Below are 18563 nucleotides of genomic sequence, written 5' to 3'. Positions count from 1 at the left end.
GTGTGTGTGTGTGTGTGTGTGTGTGTGTATACACATAAAAGTGAATATTAAAGAAAGATCTTTAAAATAAGGTAAAACAAGTAATGGAAATTATAACGATTCATCACTTTTCGAATAATGACAACAGTAACGAATTATTTTTTTTAAGAAGTCATTTTTCAATAACTTTTACCATTTTATAATGCAATAGTTAATAAGATATTAATTTATCAAAACCCGCAAATGAGTGTGAAGAGAATGCCAGTTTATTCGCCGTTGCGCGAATTCACGATTGTTAGAGATACATCGAGATCATAACAAACATAAACTAAGAGTATCATTGTATCCAATAATTTCTTACTCATCAATATAAATAATATTACACATATTATATGTAACAGTTACATTGCTGAAGCGAGAAATTGTAACATTAAGATGAAATCATTGTTACTTTATTTTTACTGAGCTATCCCAGTAAATACAAAACAAGAGTGACACATTAATGTTACAATTTCTTACTCAGAAATATAACTGTTACGTATACATGTTATATTGTATAATACATGTTACATTCATATTGCTTCGTAAGAGATTAATATAATATTGACGTAATTTTAGTTTCTGTCTACCAAAGAAATTAACTAAACATTACATATAATATTTACATTCCGTCATATTACAATATAACGGAAATGTAATATAACTTGTAATATAACTATGTTTGTTGGAATATAACATATCCTTGTGAAGATTTAGATTCAAATTAGATATATTGAGTCATTGTATTTATTATAATATAATGAAAATATGTCATTATGCACTGCAAACAAATAATGACTTAAGCAAGTCAGAGAAAAAGTAATAAGTTCTTTTAATATTTAAAAAATATAAATTTATTTATTCAATTTATTGTACACTTTATTGATTTTCTAATAAAATTGTATTATGATGTAAACATTTTAATACTTTATGTTTATTTAATTACTCTATGAAATAATTTATATTTTTATATAAATTTTATAAAGAAATACATATTGATTTAAATATATCTAACATTACTTATGTATTTTATATATTATATGTTTTCTTTTCTAATATTTATTTATATTTCTTTCTAAATAATTATTTTAAGTATTCAACAGATACGTCATTTTATATTATAATGCAAAGTGTCTTCAGAAAAATCATAGTGATTTTATGTGAATAAAAACATTTTAAATTCTTATACTGGTTAAGATATTTGGAGATACGCATTAGATGTATTCTTTTTAGCCATGGAGAGAAAAATGAACTGTGCAAAAGGTTCAGGGCTGCGTTTGAGGGAGCGCGCTATCATATCATTAGCACTATCACATCATTCTGTCCTTAATTTTTATCTAAGGAACAATAATGAACGGAAATAAGGAATAAAAAATTAAATATAAAAATTAGGAACAGAAAATTATTTTTGATCAATGTAAAAACATCTTACTACTTCTTGATTGTGAGTATTAAGACATGATTTTTCATACATTAAAATTTAATTCTCTATTTCTAATTCTGTATGTTCAATATTCTTTATTTCTTTTCTTATTCCTTTTATTTATGTCTAGACCCTAATACTATGCATGATCGCGGTTGTTAGATACGTTAAGTTGTTTGAAATATGATCTATAAATGATAGAATATCCATTAATACCTCCAGATATTTCATTGCGCTTTATAGTAATCGTAAATGAATAACGTGAATACTCATTCGCGAATTTTTATAAATTAAAATCTTACTAAATATCTTACTGAAAATTGCAAAATAAGATTTTTTTTATTCAATATAAACTGCTCTACTTGTCCACGAAAAATTAATTATGGGACAATTTACAACATAAAACATAATAGTTGTACGTGTGCAAATAAAATATGTGTACAATAAAAGTAACGATTATGTTTGTTACCATTACCCAAAAAATATAATTGCATTATCGTAACTAACAATATATAATATAATATATCAATATATCAATATATTATTGAAAAAAGTTACTACAATGATAAGCAATACACACATTTATCATGCTATATAATCATGCTCTACAATACATCTGTAACAATGATATATAATCAGAACTTCAACAATAGCATCATTTTAGACATTATTCGAAATATTATTATTGCAGATTTTAAGTCTCACAAATAATATGAAAATTATCATAAAAATTTTCATTATATATTATCATCAATTATTATTATAGAACATATGTGCATATAATTAATAATAGAGAATTTAATTATTTGTAAAATAAAAATTATTTAGCTAAAAGATTTTAATAACGGTTTGACAAAAAATTTTCAGCAGATTTCTAACATAGGGATCCCTGAGATACAAGATCATACACGTGATTAATGACTTGACCGCCTTCGAGCCTTTGAGTAGTAGTGGGGCATTAATATAGGCATTACCTCAAAACTCGATCCGAAATATGTATTCAATTTCGAGCACTGTTTTGTATTATATTGAGTTATTTCAAGACTTATATTACAAGTGTATTTCAACCAGAGGATATAAATATGTAATTATTGGACTTTCAATTATTGCAATTTAAAGAGAGTAAAGTGTGTTTTGCATGCTACTTTATGATTTATTTTATATATCTTTAAAAAATTTTTGTGTTCATCGAATTATTTCAATAGAGAAGAATTTTGAATAGATACGGCGACACATTCTTTTTCATTTGTATAAAAATTTTGAATTAATTTCTCTTGGTTTATTAATATGATTGGATTATTTCTATCAAATCATTGCAACAGTAATTATTCATATTATATGTATATGAATAATACATTTTTGAGAAGTGTTAAGAGAAAAAGAAAAGAGAGATGCAATTACTAAAAAGAAATAAAAAAAAAAAAACAAATAGGAAAGATTTCTTGTGAGATAATATTAATACGTTTAAAAAAAATATTGGATTTGCATTTCCTATCAAGATCACTTTAATGTCACATTCTTTTATATTTTGCATGAAATTTTATATATGAAAACTATTGTATTATCCATTGGTTGTAATATCTATAAAAATAAATTGTGTAATTAAATCCCGTTTTTACTTATATGGACTTAATCTAAATGTATAGTACTTAAGTTCTATAATTGTGATGGTCTAATATCATTATACTACATATATTTATTTGCGAAGAGTGTTATTATGATTATGGATGTGTATGTTTATCAGTCGATTATATTTCATGTTGTACAAACAGAAAACGGAAACTCTCGAAGCGTTTCGAAAAAAGGAGCACATAGATATCAGAATATATTATATAAAATGATTAAATATCTTTTGTTATTACAGATAAATATATGGTACTTGTAATGCCAGAGTGATAGTGACTAAAACTTTAAAACTTTTTATTTTGGAAGTTTAATATTATTACTAAATTACCATGAATTAAATTGTAAAAACGATAAAAACAATTTATGTATAATATTTTTAACTATCCTTTGGCACACATGCGCGCGCATATGTATACGCACATCCTGCACACGTATAGGCGCGTACACGCTGTGTGCATATTGATAATTAGTTGAAATAAGGTACCTAATTTCGAGCAAATAAAAATAAACATCTAATTCAAAAAATCAAGAAATACATTAACAAATGTTAATATAACTTTTATTTTTAAACCTTACATATTAAAATAAAACATGACAATTAATGATAATGGCATATAATATAAATTTGTTATATGTTTTTTTTTCTCATCTAGTCAATGCTCTCACAGCACAAACAAAACACACAATGAACATAGTACACTAATTTATACGTTCTACGCTGCTTTTATCTGCTTGTACTGTGTTACTTGGTGACTATATCAGGATAATAGTAAGTAAAGAGAAAAGTGTTCAGAGAAACAGTTAAGATAATTCAAAGAAGCAGTTAGTTCAATTCAAAAATTTGCAATATCATATATAAGTATGACGATAGAAAAAAAATATGTTTGTACAATTGGCACACTTTGCTTGTCAGTAAGGAGTATTTAAAAATGTATAAAAAAGTTTTTAACTATTCATAAGTGTAAATACACTTATTTAAATTATTCAACTTGTAATATACTCCTTATAAACAAAGTTCTTTGGCCAGAGTAATAAGTTTTTGGATAAGGCTTTTCAATATAGATTCTACATTCTTTTTCTAAAAAAAAAAGAAAAAAAAAAGGAAAAAAAAGAAAAAAAAGAAAAAAAACAATTTTATTTTTATTTTACTTTTCTTTCTCTCTTTCTTCCTCTCTCTTTCTTTCTCGCTGACACAGATAAATATACACATTTGTATACTGTTATTTCAGATTATCCATCAACTTCTCTAGTGCTATATTTCTACTGTTGCGCGAATAGTCTTAAAGTCACTTTAAAAAGTTGTCATTCACCAGCTTATATATATATACATTCATTTAAATATCTTACTTTACAGGTTAACAACAGGCCACTAAGTTATGAGGCCCTCAAGTTGTTGATACAATTTGTTTCTTATAGAACACTTATTTTACTGTAGAATAATTTTGTTGAGAATTTTGATTTGAAGATACCCACGTGTTAAATACATCTCTGAAATACAAAATAAACAGAAGTTAGAACATAAATACAAGAAAAAATTTCATAAATTAAAAATTGTAATATACATTGTAAACAAACTATGATCAAATAGACAGGAATATGTAATATCATACAATAAATTTTAATTGTTTATTTTGTATATAAATATATATATAAATTAAAATAGAAAAACTTAATAAAATGCTTTTGCAAACCTGCAGTGACTGACTACACATTCGTTGCTGCAGTATTCATCTTCCCATTCATTATTAGATATAGCGGGATTGGGACATCCCTGATGTATACAAGGTGATGGTCTTTGTCCTGTCATAGTTACTTGTGAAGGATTTACTGGTGATGAAGAATTAGATAAAGTTTCAGACTTTATCGATAAATCATCAGATTTTATGAATTCTGCTCTAGATGGACTCATATGTATTATTTGTTGTTGTTGTTGCTGTTGTACTTGCACTTGCTGTACTTGCTGTTGTTGAGGTACCTATAAGTAACATTACAAAATATTATATAATATAGAAACATATACAAGGTGAGTATCTAATTCGATTATCTTTAATGGCTCATACATTCAAATAAAAATCGTATATCAAGAGAAACATACAGTATGATAATTAATTTTTGTTATTTTCCTTTCTTATTAAGATATAAAGATTTTGAGTTTTAAAAATGATACGTGTAACATTTAATTTTACTAAAATATTTAAAAAATATTGAACCCTAAAATAAAAAACTATTAAGATATTTTCAGCTTAAGTTATTTAGCTTATTATGTTTATATTAAATAATAAATGAGAAAGGAGGAATTAACCTGCATATATTGTTGTTGTGAAATCTGTTGTTGCATATGTTGCTGCTGCTGTTGTGTCATGTGCGGTGGTGCCATTACATTACCCATTAAACCCTATAAAAAATAAAAATGTTTGTACTCCTTGCCAAGATTTATTCATATTTTCTTCATTCATTATCAAAATGTAAATTATTTAAATTTTATCAATATTAATAAAATCAATGTTTTTATATATTTTATACAATTATCAATCAATTTGTATTGAAACTTTAATTACAATATTTATATATTTATCTTCTTTTCGAATGCTTTTATTTATTAATAACTTTTTAATAAACAATTAACAATTAAAATCTTTTGAATCATACTTATAATGATCTTGATAACACATGTCAAACTCAAGGTTATTAAAGGGACCTTATTTTATTTTCATGTTTATTAAAACAATTAAAAATTTGAAAAATTTTATATAGTAATATTTTACTGTTTTTAATGCATGTGATAAGATTTATTTATCAAATCAAATAATAGAAATAATTAGAAATAGAATTAATGATGTTTATCTAAATGTTGATACTTGTGCTATAAGAAGACAATTAAATAATCAAATTATAAAATATATATTTAAGAAAATATATGTATTATCTTTAACATATCATATCTGATATTTTTTTCAAAAATTCTATCGTATTTATTAAATCATACTTGTTGTTGAGGATTTCCTTGCATGGATAAATGATGAGGTGATTTTTTATTAACAGCCATTTGTTGCTGCTGCTGTTGTTGTTGTTGCTGCTGTTGATGTTGTTGTTGAGGCGACGAAGGTTGATGTTGAGGGCTATAGACCTGATATGTTACATTTCCTGGCGTATTATTATTGGCATAGCCTGTAAATCCGCTATATTGCATTTGTTGTGACTGTTGTGCTTGCTGTTTTTGTTCGCTTTCACCTGCGCCTTTGCTAACTAAAGACGCTCTGTATGCTGCGAGAGCTTTCAAATATTCCTTCTTCGCTGCCTCGGTTTTCTTTTTGTAATACTATATAAAGAATTATTTTTGAACTTAGCAATGATAATATTTAAATTAACCGAAAATATAGTTCTATCAATAGCATTTGTTACAAATATAAAACAATGCTCGATATATATATATATAATCATTTCAGAATAATTTATAATAAATAGTATAAATAGTATAAATATGTAGAAATATCAAAATTATTAAGATTTAAGATTCTTACATTCTTATGTTCAATGTCTAACGCATCCCACATTGACGCAACGATTTTCGATACTTCGCCAAAGCTAGCATTTGGATGCTTTCCCTTAATCACTGCTTGAGTGTCTCTGAAGAAAAGCGCGTATGCTGACACTGGTCTGAAAATTAATTACCAACTTTAGAGTAGAAATAATAATAAAAGATTAAAATTTTTAGCTGGTGAATTTTTAGCTATTGACGTTTTCATTAGTATTGCAATTATTATGATTAAAGATATTTTATGTATTAAAAAGTAGATTAAATAATTATAAAAAGATGTTTTAAAATATATTTAAAAAAGATAATAAAACCGCCTTTTATCTTGATAATCTGACGTAAAATTTTTGGAAAGATAACAGATTTTATTTCGTTATCTGTATAATGTCGCACTCAATTACTTTTTTATTCAATGAACTTTTGTGGTTTTACTATTTTTGATAAGGACATCAATATATTTATATTTTAGCAAACTATACAGTTAAACATAATGTTCTTCCTTTCTCCCTTCTCGTTCACTCATCACTTTACATTTTCCTTTCTTTTCATTCTCTTTTTTTCCTTTCTTTCTTTCCCATTCTCTATTCTACTTTATTAAAAACGATTATTCTTATCTTTATGTTTCTTAATTGACTTATTCCAACATGTCTATATTTACTTAATCCTATATTTCCACGACAATGATGACGATTATTAATTTACAACAGTAATAATTTATATCGTTAATATGAAATTATTACAGAATTGAATATAGATTATTGATATAATATAATTTTAGCTTTGGCTTTGTAAACTTGTATATACTTACATTTGTTGCATATGAGTAAAAATATTAATTAAAATGTATTTTGTTGCTTATGCAGTCTCAAAAAATAAAATTTTTTAACAATATCATATTTTAGACGAGAATATAAAAGAAATATTGAAAAACAGTATTATTTTTTGCAAATATTTTAATACCAATCTTTTCGAAAAGAGATTTTACAATGAATATTTCAAACTATTAACTATTTCTTTACTATTTTATACACATCAAAATAGAGTAATTACTTACTTTTGTGGCTCATTAGGGTCTCTCTTCTTCTTTTTCTTCTGCGACTTCGTTTTCCTTTGATTTTTCGTTCCAACGTCAGCTGCTTCTGGCGATGGTGGTTCACGCTTGACCATAGCAATCTAAAACAGGAAACATATTTAGGAGAGAGAGCCAAAATCTTTTTTAAAACTCTTCCAAATACTTTGAAAAAATTATCAGTTTCTTATGTTACAATATTTATGTGTCACATACGTGCGTATGTGAGTAACTCTGTATGTATAATATATATGTATAAATGTTTAATACACAGACTAAACAAATTTCAATTGGCTTTAATCAATTTTATATCCAATCTCAATTTGTATGTTATAAATATTTGCTTTAGCTTTCATATGTTATTCATGAATCATATATTATTCGACATATTATTAACATAAAAAATAACATAAAAAAAAACTGTTTAAAGAATTACTCGAGCAAAAACACTGTGTAAATATCACGATTTGATTCACCATTCCAGAATGTGGGGTGCTATCATCACTGTCTTCGCTGGTCGTGGTATTGTTATTCGTCTCCGGGATATTATTGGCTTGTATAGTAGTCGGGCTACCTCCAGTAGGACTTCTGTATTGCATTTGTTGCTGTTGTTGCTGTTGCAATTGCTGCTGTTGCTGAGAATGCATATATTGCATATGCTGCATTTGAACCTGTTGCTGCTGTTGTTGCTGTTGCATCATCAACAATTGTTGTTGACCGTTGTGTTGTTGTTGTTGTTGTTGTTGGCGCGGGGAATTCATTGTCGCATACGAGTTTTGAGAGTTGCCATATGCCGAGCTGTAAATGAACGAAACAGAAATTTTGTTTATAAAAAGCAAATTTAAAAAAAAAATATATATATATATATATATATAAAATAGTCTTTTTTGAAATTAGATAATTGTATATTCAAAGAAAGAACATATTTAACATATTCTAAATGATTCAAAATTGTCATTTGAAATATCTAATGATATGAATATTGTTTATTCTATTTCTATATGAGTTGTTGAATCTTCCACTGTTGACTCTTTTTCATTGTAAATTGCAAAATGCTATCCCGTTGGATATAGGATATTAGAATTCTTGAACATCAAGAATAGAAAAAAGTGTTGAAAAATTTAATTAAATATTAAGAAAATTTTTACAAACGTTTTTTTTTTTTAATCTCATCTTGAGACAGTAATTTTGCAGATCATGAAACAAATTTTTTGCAAGCACTTTTATAATTATTTTATATTTTTACATTTTTTAAACAAATTAACTTTTTGAATAATTTTTATTCTATATGTTATGTAATATCAAAATAAAGAAAGTATAAAATTTAAAATCAATTCATACAGTTTTCTAAAAAAAAAAATCATAAAAGGTAACTTTTTTTCGTATGTCAAACAAGAAAGATTATTTAAGTAAATTCTGGTTAAATAGTAAAATTCTGCTAATATCGATATATTATTATATCTTAAATTCAATTTGTCAATTTGATTAAATAGTAATTCAATTAAATTTTAATTCAATTTGATTTCATTTAAATTCAATTTGGTTAAATAGTAAAATTCTGTCATATCGATATATTATTATATCTTAGATTCAATTTGCTCGTATCAGATTCTATTATTAATATCATGAAGACATTTTATTATACACATATAATAAATATATATATATATATATATAGACAAAGAGAAAGAGAGAGAGAACACCATTTTAATAATTTTTTAATTAAAATCTTATTAATTAATTTTAATCTTATTAAAAAAGATATGATAATTCTCAAAAGAAATGATAATTTGATTTTAATAAATTATATATTTATCAAAAGTTGCAAGAAAAGTTGCAAACGAGAACTAATCTCTCCAAAAACACGACTTAAATAAAAAAAAAAAAAAAATTTCTTATTGGAAAGAAAACTTATTGAAAAATAAAATTTTGTTGTTTTTTTTTTCTTTTCATATCATTGTTGCTCTCGTATAGTGTGTGAGTATAATCTTATAGTATTTACTAATTATATGTAATATTTATATGTAACCATTACTTGACATATTCAATTATAAATGCCTGCATAATATCGTTACATATCTCATTCTCATTCTCTACGTCTATCGTTACAAATACTATCTATCAATTTAGAAGATTGCGTCAACTACATCATACAATTTATCCTGCATAATAGCTATATAAGAACGTGATTATCGGTGTTTCATGCGTCTTATGCATAAGATAACTATGCGCAGATAACTCGTCGACGATATATACTACTTCGTTTCACAGTGTACTAATTTGCTTCAGTAGCATGCATTTAGATCGGCAGATCAAATATACTTTTACTTAATGTATTTTCCTTTCTCTAATCGGACTGACTGCAGTACATAATTTGAATAGTAAATTTTATTCGGTGCTTGAAGGTACCCCTCCCTCTCGATGCGAAGGACGACAAAGAGCTGAGAAAGTTATCCGTTCGATCGTTATCTTTCATCTCGAAAAAATAGCGTTTATTCGCTAAAAAGTTTCGACGTTCGAAAAATTGCAGTTTCTTTCAGGCCGCGTAAGTGGCAAGTTCTCACGAGTGTTACTCGGTAGGCTTTAATAGACTGCAAATCATAGCTTCAGTTACGTCCTGTATGTGGATGTGCGAGCACGTAGGCATGCCGGCACGTAAGCACGCAGGTATGCAAACGTACACACGCATACGTGTACATATGTCTATTTATTTATACATGAATTACAATTCTTCTTTTACTTCGTGGAACGAAGAAAGGATAAGGCTTCGTTTTGCGAGAAGATATAATCTTAACGGCAGAGAGAGAGAGAGAGAGAGAGAGAGAGAGAGAGAGAGAGAGAGAGAGAGAGAGAGAGAGAATATAATGTGCGGGAAGTAATATAATCATTCTTATGTAAAAAATATTATTCAAGAAACAAAGGCAGGAATCGCGCATCGAATCCCCCCGACTTCTCGCTGATTAAGTTTCAGTTACAGAAATAATATAGTTCGCTTAACTTTTAACGGAACGAATTTTCATCGAGATATATAGTGTAGCGACGTAACGTAAAAACTTTATTAAATCCTATCCTTCATTTTTCTTTTATTTCCGTGTAAAATTAATCACTGATGAATTCGAAAATGACAAAATTAAAGCGATAGAAATAGAGCAAAATGAATACAAATATAAAAAAAAAAAAAAAAACACATTTTTAATGAAAAATGTCGCTTCTTTTTTCCCTTTCTATTATTTTCTTTGTGAATAGAAATTCTTAATGGATCAAATATGATTTTTGAGATACTGTATGAGTGTTTTGAAATCGCAAGTGAAACTGCATACAAAAATTATCCTTTTTATTTTTAAGTTTTGCTTTATTTATTTTGCTTTTGTTTGTGTATGAATGTTGTATATTGAATGTAAATTGAGGATGTAACAGGGTATTAAATTGCGAAATGTCAAACTGCCGTTGAAATGTAAAGTACATTCACATGATATAATGGTTCATTCACAAAGAAAATCATAGGAAAGACCGTTTCGAATAGAAAAAAAGAAAAAAAAAAGAAATTTAAGCAATTTTCGATTAAAAATCGCGTTTTTCATTTCATTTTGCTCTGCTCTAATCGCTTTAACTTTATCATTTTCTAATTCAATGATCAATTTTACACAAAAATGTAGGATTAGACAATCGAAAAATTTTATCTCTATCGCGATCGAAATAATCTTCTTTAAAACTTCATGCACATAAATCAAAAATATTAAAACTCAATGCACATAAAAAACGTAAATAACTTGATCTTGCGAAACGAAATGGCGTTTTTATATTACATTTTATCTTTACTTTCATGGACGTCAATCAATTTCTTCGTGCGTAAAAAGATTAATTAATTTCTTTTATTAAACAGAGTAATATGTAAATAAATTCGAGTTTCTTATGCTAATGCTATCTATATATATATATGCGACAATCAAAATTAGCTTTACTTAAATTGCTGCAGGACGCTGTACAATAACGAGGTAAGTCAAATTTCCGCAATTTGGAGTTATGCAAACAGTACGTCGTGACAGTGCGCGCTGTTTGCTATATATATGTATATCACACACAAGAGAGTGTATAATTCAATAATTTTCTATTCACAGAATTTCGTCGAGTGCCCCAGTTGATGCGTAAATTGTTATTAATGTCACAAAATAGTTCTTATTAGAGAAATAAATACTGTAATTTCACACGCGAATTTACTTCTCTGTTATGGCTTTCTTCTTCTTGGAAAACAAAATATGTGATTATTAATGGAGTTAGTTAATGCTCATTCGTAACAAAATAATTTCTAATTGCGGAGCAAATGAATTTAATGCTCTCATAGTGCATTAATATCAATAAACACAAAAACCTAATAAACCTAATAAAGAAACTAACAATGCTCAATATTCATTAATCTTGCTTTGTTATATTTCGGATTATGTATCTTTTGATCATTGCCATTTATTCGAATTCCGTTTAAGCTTCGTTTAAGCTCAAAGGATAAGAAAAGACAATATGACATTTTGGTTCTCTCAAGTTTCTTTCAATTACTGCTACATTTATATCCTTTATCTCGCCTAGCTTATAAAGTCAAGAGTTAGAATCTGATTAAAAGCAAATTCGTTATCCTTTCATTTTATATGTTTATATATTTACCGACATATAAATATACTATATATACATGTTACATATTTATATATCGATAAATATAATATAAATATAGATATATATAATATAAATTTGTAATATAATATATATATATATATATATATATGTTTACATATTTATTGAAGTATAAATTATATTGTAATATTAATATTAGTAATTCGAAGAAACTGAATCATACTCACCTAACATTGATCGGTTGCATCGAATGCTCTTGCTGCAAATACAATTGTTGTTGATATCCACCAGTATCCAGACTCAGACCATCCGGTGATTGCTGTATACCATTACCTTGCATTATCTATAATAATGTAACATATATAATAAATATTAAAAATTTAGAAAAAGTTACATAAAATAATATATGTAAAAAAACTATATAATTCATAAAAAAAATTCATAATCGGCTCAATCACTATCATTCGTTTCTTCATCTTCATCTCAAATATCCAGCAAACAATGAAAAGAATATGTAATTATTTAAAATATTCATTTGTCTCCACAATATTAATATAAATACCACATAGAAAATAATATCTAAAGACAAATAATATCTAAAGACATCTTATATTCCGATTTTAGATATTGTATTGTCTGAATATGGTTAAAAAAGATATGATTGAAAATAATGTCTTCCTGTGGAAGAATATTACATAAATTAATTACTTCCTTCGAGGTTTTTTTTATTTCTATTGAGCATTTGTATATATATATATATATATATATATATATATATATATATATATCTCTTTATTTCGAGGTCGAGGGAGAAAGAGAAAACGATGAGCGTGCATCTAAAAGTAATATCTCGAACGTTATAGGAATAATACCCGAACGCGGAAGTTGTTAAATTGGTTAATACATCATCCTGACATCGTTTTTCTTCTAAATTTTTAAAATTCAATTTTTAAGTTTCAATTAAAAAAAAAATATGGAGAAAGTATGCGAGAAGCCAAACTAGAATTAAAGAATTTTGAGGAAGAGTATAATAATGTAAAAATAATGTAAAATAATAAAATTATTATATAAAAATTTAGATGATATAAATAATTTTATAAAAAATATAATATCTATCACTAATATAAAAATATAATATCTTTATATAAAAACTTATATTCTAATAAGAGTGTATTTATAATAATTATTATGCACCTGTGACTGAGCATACGATTGCATAGAATCATGTTGTTGATGATGTTGCTGTTGCTGATGCGAAGGAGGATGAATGGTTGGTATATCAAAATCCTCGTCACCAAAGCTTGGTGTGTGAAACGTCTGAAACAGACAAATTATACATATAAATTGAATTTTATTTTGTTACACGAGTTTCTCATAGAAGGCAGAGATATGTATCTTCCATCTCATTGAAATATTATGTCTGTAGATCTATGTTTTGCAATTCCATGTATCTTCATTATGGGTTATTGTTAGTGAACGAAAAGATTGTATTTTTAGTTGTACATCTCTGTATGTGAAACGATTGAAAGAGTGATGGAGATGAAAAGTTTCAGGGAAAGGACCCTTTCAAAGAAAAGAAGTCGACGTAGAAATGGAATCAAAGAATCAACCATCCACCGTCCTCCCTTGGTGGATGATAAATAGCGTTATATTGTTCGGAATCTTTTTAGCAATTTATTCTCCATCACAAAGAAGAAGGTAAATAAATTTACCGTGGCGCCTGTGATGGTAGGGAGAATAGAAGTTTTGAAATTGGATTTAATAGCGTCAGGAATTTTCCTTTGAAGAAATACGCTTGCCTATCGATCGTCTCAGTGTAGCTATATATCGTACGTTTCCATCTGCCTGTACTTTATTTCGCTATTATTATAATATCGTGACCAAAATAACTGGTAACAGTGTCAAGTCGATTTAAACAACCGCTTGCTGTGATTTGCGTGATTTGTGACCGAATGAGAGTTAAATATAATCAAAAAATATAAAACCAGATTAATACGCATTATTAATCATTTTATTACGCTTAATTCTGCGAATCATAAAATCCATTTTATGTTTATACGTCCATCGCGTAATATTGTCATTATACTTATGGCAGACATTACAATCTAATTTGTACGTGGCATCCCAATCCCTTCTGCCCCTTCCTACACGTATACGGTTTCAAATATATCAGAAATCGATTGCTTTCATTCAACTAAATATATAATATTTAATTAGACATTTGATGGCATCTCAATGTGTCTAATACCGTTTCTTTTTTGTTTAATGACTTGATTTTTTTTTAATTTTGTTATTTTACTTTTTTACATTTATTGCTTGAACGATATTAAATCTGTACTCGCAAATTACATTAAATTGTAAGTAAATGAAGAATTAGAAGAACAAAAGAAATAGGAAAAATAAGTTCAACCGGTCTGAGACTGTGGGTAAAACATGAAGGTGAGGAGAAAGGCAAACGAACGACGAAGAAATATCTGCCGCCGTTGTCGTCATCTTCGTCGTTTTTCTTTTCTTCGTTGCGAACTAAACTCGTTCCGCCATCTCGTTAAAACTTGCGCGCGACTTTCGCAACTTGGTTCTTCTTCCTGAAGAAATATTATTTAGATGGTTTCCTGGTTACGCAATCCACCTGTTCTCTATTTTTTACTTACCCTATTTCGACTTTGTACTTACGCATATAAATTACTTCGATATAAATATATAACATTATTTCAATATAAATTGTGATAAAATTCTTTACGCATATATACAATATCTTTAAGAAAATCAATCAGATAATAACAAGACCTTTGCAAAAGAGATTCTTCCAGATGTTAAAGATATAAACTTAAACATAAAAAAATACGGTCATAATTCACACACAATCAATAGCGAGACGGACTATTTATACTATACTTTTTCCACCTAAAAGTACATATCTTAAATTATACTTCGATAATGTCTAAATGAATATGGAATTTTCTATTAAATTTAATCAATAGCTGAGATTCTTAACATTAAAACAAAAACTTTATTTTACAAATTCTTTTATCAAACATATATGACATTATTGTTATTGTTATTGTTGTTTAGATTTCTATCCATATCGAGATTATTAACATTATTAACATTATTAACATTTCGTGAGCATTCATTTATTTCATCAGGGTAAGGCACAAACTGATACCATTATTATTATGTAAAGTTTGAATTCATAAATGATACGTAAAAACATTATCGTTATTATTTAATTTAGAATATTTTAAGCTAATATATGCCAGAAAGTAATAGAAAGTAATAGAATGAAAATATAATGTCAAGAATAAAATATATATCCCTGTGCGTTATATATTCATAATATATAATATAATTCACAGATATAATATTCGTAGTATTAACTTATTTACAGTACTAAATTCAAGTAATACTTTTCAGATAAATATTGTCCTAAAGTCATTGACTATTAACTGTACTACAACATGTTATGCTGTACTTTATATAATTTTGAAATATTTTATCACTAAATAATTTCTTTCATTACGGAAAATTTCTTCAATTATTCTTTAGTATAGCAAGATCAAGTCTTTTACGAATTTAAGATAGACTTATAACCTTATAACTTCTTATTATCGTAATGTATTATCATCAAAATTACAAAAGTTATTATGATATTATGTAATGTAACTTAATTTATTGTTCGCATTATCATGGCATATTCGTATCAATTATTTTGGAAATATCTTTGCATTCCTGCTGCATTAGCAGCAAGTTTAGAAAAAATATTTTTTACAGCAAGAAATATTATATCAATAAAATAAAATTCTTTGTTGTTACAAAATGTTAATGTTTGTTTTCTTATAAAAAAATAAAAAACTAATTTATTGTCCTACTTTTAGTTAATTTAAGGTATTCTTTTTCATTCATTATCTAGTGATTTTTATTAATAACTATTTATTTTATATTAATAACTATTTAATTATTAGACAACACTCGACAGACGACATTTCAGGCACCTAATAATCATTTTTTTTTAATTTTTTGAACTTACATATATATAAATCTAAGAGAAGTATTTATATCGTCAATTATATGTCATTATTTTTAATGAATTTGCAATGTAATAACTCAAAGTCAGAGCTAAACTTTCCTCCTTGATAAATCGACAATTAAACCGATATGATATCGATTATCTCTTTCCTTTTCTTCATAAAAAATTCTTATTACAAAAAGCATCATCTCAGTCAGAATTCAAACCAGGAGCCTTTCTGTTCACATGTTTTTACCAATTCGATTAAAGTATGTAATGATATATTTATCGCAATAATCTGATACACGGTGACATTTTTAGTTAACATAAAAAATAAATAATTCAATGTAACAGGCCAAGAATATGTTTGAACAACAGATGGTAATATGGACAGGATATATATACACAATACACACACACACACACACACACACACACACACACACACACACACACACACACACACACACACACACACACACACACACACACACACACACACACACACACACACACACTATATATATATATATATATATATATATGTTATATATTATACATACGGGATGTTCGATTTAATCTATCTGGGTTAATTATGTGCAATAAAATGCTTCAAATGACAAAATTAAAACACAAAAATTAATAACGTGGACCATAAATTTTAAGTCATGTCACGCAAATTTATGGACACTCGTCTAAGGAAATTGAGGAAAGAGAAATCAAATTTTTTGAATAACATCGTCCTACAAGAATAATGTCAATCGATAGAATTCGAAAAGACAGATCTAATGACTTATATTTTTATATATTTATATTATAAAAATTACATTTGCAATGAATTTTTGAAAATAGTCTACAAATGTGTCTGTTCGAACAATCTTTTTAAATATATGTAAAATATTTTATTATAAATACATTATCTCTTCAAAATTACTTTTGTATTACAAAATATTTTATATTTTTTTGTTTGTTCTCGATGTTCTCCACTTTTTCAAAATTTAAAAATTCGTTGCGTGCAGGCGATAATGATAGATTTATATTTTAAAAATCTTTATCTCTTTAAGAATCTTCTGATTTTTTGTTGAATTGTTTGTTTTTTTATGAATTCTGTGGCCAGAATTCTTGTCTATCAGTTTTTTTTAAATGAAAAATGAAAATGAAATGACTTCTTTACGTCAGTTGTAAAAGGCACAAATATTAATATATTGAAATTTTTTTTTACATTTATTGTAAATAAGAAAATGCATAATTCCATATCTCGATGGTAATGCAGAATTTACTGTATGATCCAGGAATTGCTGAGTAGACGTAAACCGAATAAATTCCATTTTATCTAAAAAATATTAGACACTGAAACTTAACTTAATCGCGTTTTTCTCGAAACTCTATTTTTTCCAACTGGCAGACAAGATATTTCCAAAAATATTGATTGAATCGAGATCGGACAAATTTCAAAATACTTGTAAAACGAACTCTAGTCGTAAACGACTATCATGTTACGTAGGGTTTTTTTTAATTGAAAATTGGGGTTTTAAACTGTAAAAAACCGGCAAAAAATTAAATTTTTAGGTAAAAAAAGACTTTTTTTTAAATTTACATAACTTTAATTTTTCAAAATTTAAAAATTTGCGTGCGGGCGATAATGATAGATTTATATTTAAAAAATCTTTATCTCTTTAAGAATTTATCTTCTGATTTTTTGTTAAATTGTTTATTTTTTTATGAATTCTGTGGCCAGAATTCTTGCCTATCAGTTTTTTTTAAATGAACTGACTTCTTTATATCAGTTATGTCAGTAAAAGACACAAATATTAATATATTAAAATTTTTTTTATATTTATTGTAAAATATGTATTTTATTTATAAAAATCGATTTTCATTGATATGTATAGTTTATTCTTTTTAAATTCACGAAAAATCCTAATTTTTCCAACTTCTACTCTACTCTATCCTCCTCCCTTAAGAGTTTTGTATCAACAGATTTGTTATCTAAAATTATAAAATTGTAATATTCGTGCATTAAACAATAAAATTATAATCGATGATCATTTATCGTAGATTGGCTATTACTGAACGCTTAAATTGAATCAAGCGAGTGGCGACCGATTGAACGTGTCCTATATTTGATCGGACATAGCTGCATTCATTGGCTATTTATGCCATTCTAGATATATTATTTTTCAAGTGTCCCTTCGATACATCGTATAGAACTAATTCACTTTAATTAATTATTATAAAAAAATGCTGTAAGAATGAATTACTT

The 18563-nt window shown here is 26.5% G+C and overlaps 1 protein-coding gene across 10 annotated transcripts in view; it reads right to left on the bottom strand.

Moving 5' to 3' along the window:
• Positions 1 to 3600: 3600 nt before the first annotated feature.
• Positions 3601 to 18563, bottom strand: part of LOC105425466 (TOX high mobility group box family member 4) — a 78774-nt gene continuing 63811 nt past the window's right edge. For all 10 annotated transcript variants that reach the window (XM_089073539.1, XM_011636255.3, XM_089073540.1 and 7 more), the window contains 9 exons: positions 13489 to 13611; positions 12522 to 12637; positions 8148 to 8469; positions 7657 to 7775; positions 6589 to 6724; positions 6054 to 6386; positions 5370 to 5462; positions 4759 to 5042; positions 3601 to 4555 (listed from right to left, as the gene is read on the bottom strand). In XM_089073539.1, the coding sequence (XP_088929665.1) occupies positions 4489 to 4555; positions 4759 to 5042; positions 5370 to 5462; positions 6054 to 6386; positions 6589 to 6724; positions 7657 to 7775; positions 8148 to 8469; positions 12522 to 12637; positions 13489 to 13611 (1593 nt within the window). In that variant the 3' untranslated portion in view covers positions 3601 to 4488. The remainder of the gene's footprint in view (positions 4556 to 4758; positions 5043 to 5369; positions 5463 to 6053; positions 6387 to 6588; positions 6725 to 7656; positions 7776 to 8147; positions 8470 to 12521; positions 12638 to 13488; positions 13612 to 18563) is intronic.

The sequence above is a fragment of the Pogonomyrmex barbatus genome, unplaced genomic scaffold (genome assembly GCF_055798465.1).
Source record: "Pogonomyrmex barbatus isolate J1 unplaced genomic scaffold, ASM5579846v1 scaffold15, whole genome shotgun sequence".
Classification (NCBI taxonomy): domain Eukaryota; kingdom Metazoa; phylum Arthropoda; class Insecta; order Hymenoptera; family Formicidae; genus Pogonomyrmex; species Pogonomyrmex barbatus.
This window is presented reverse-complemented; position numbering and strand designations above follow the sequence as displayed.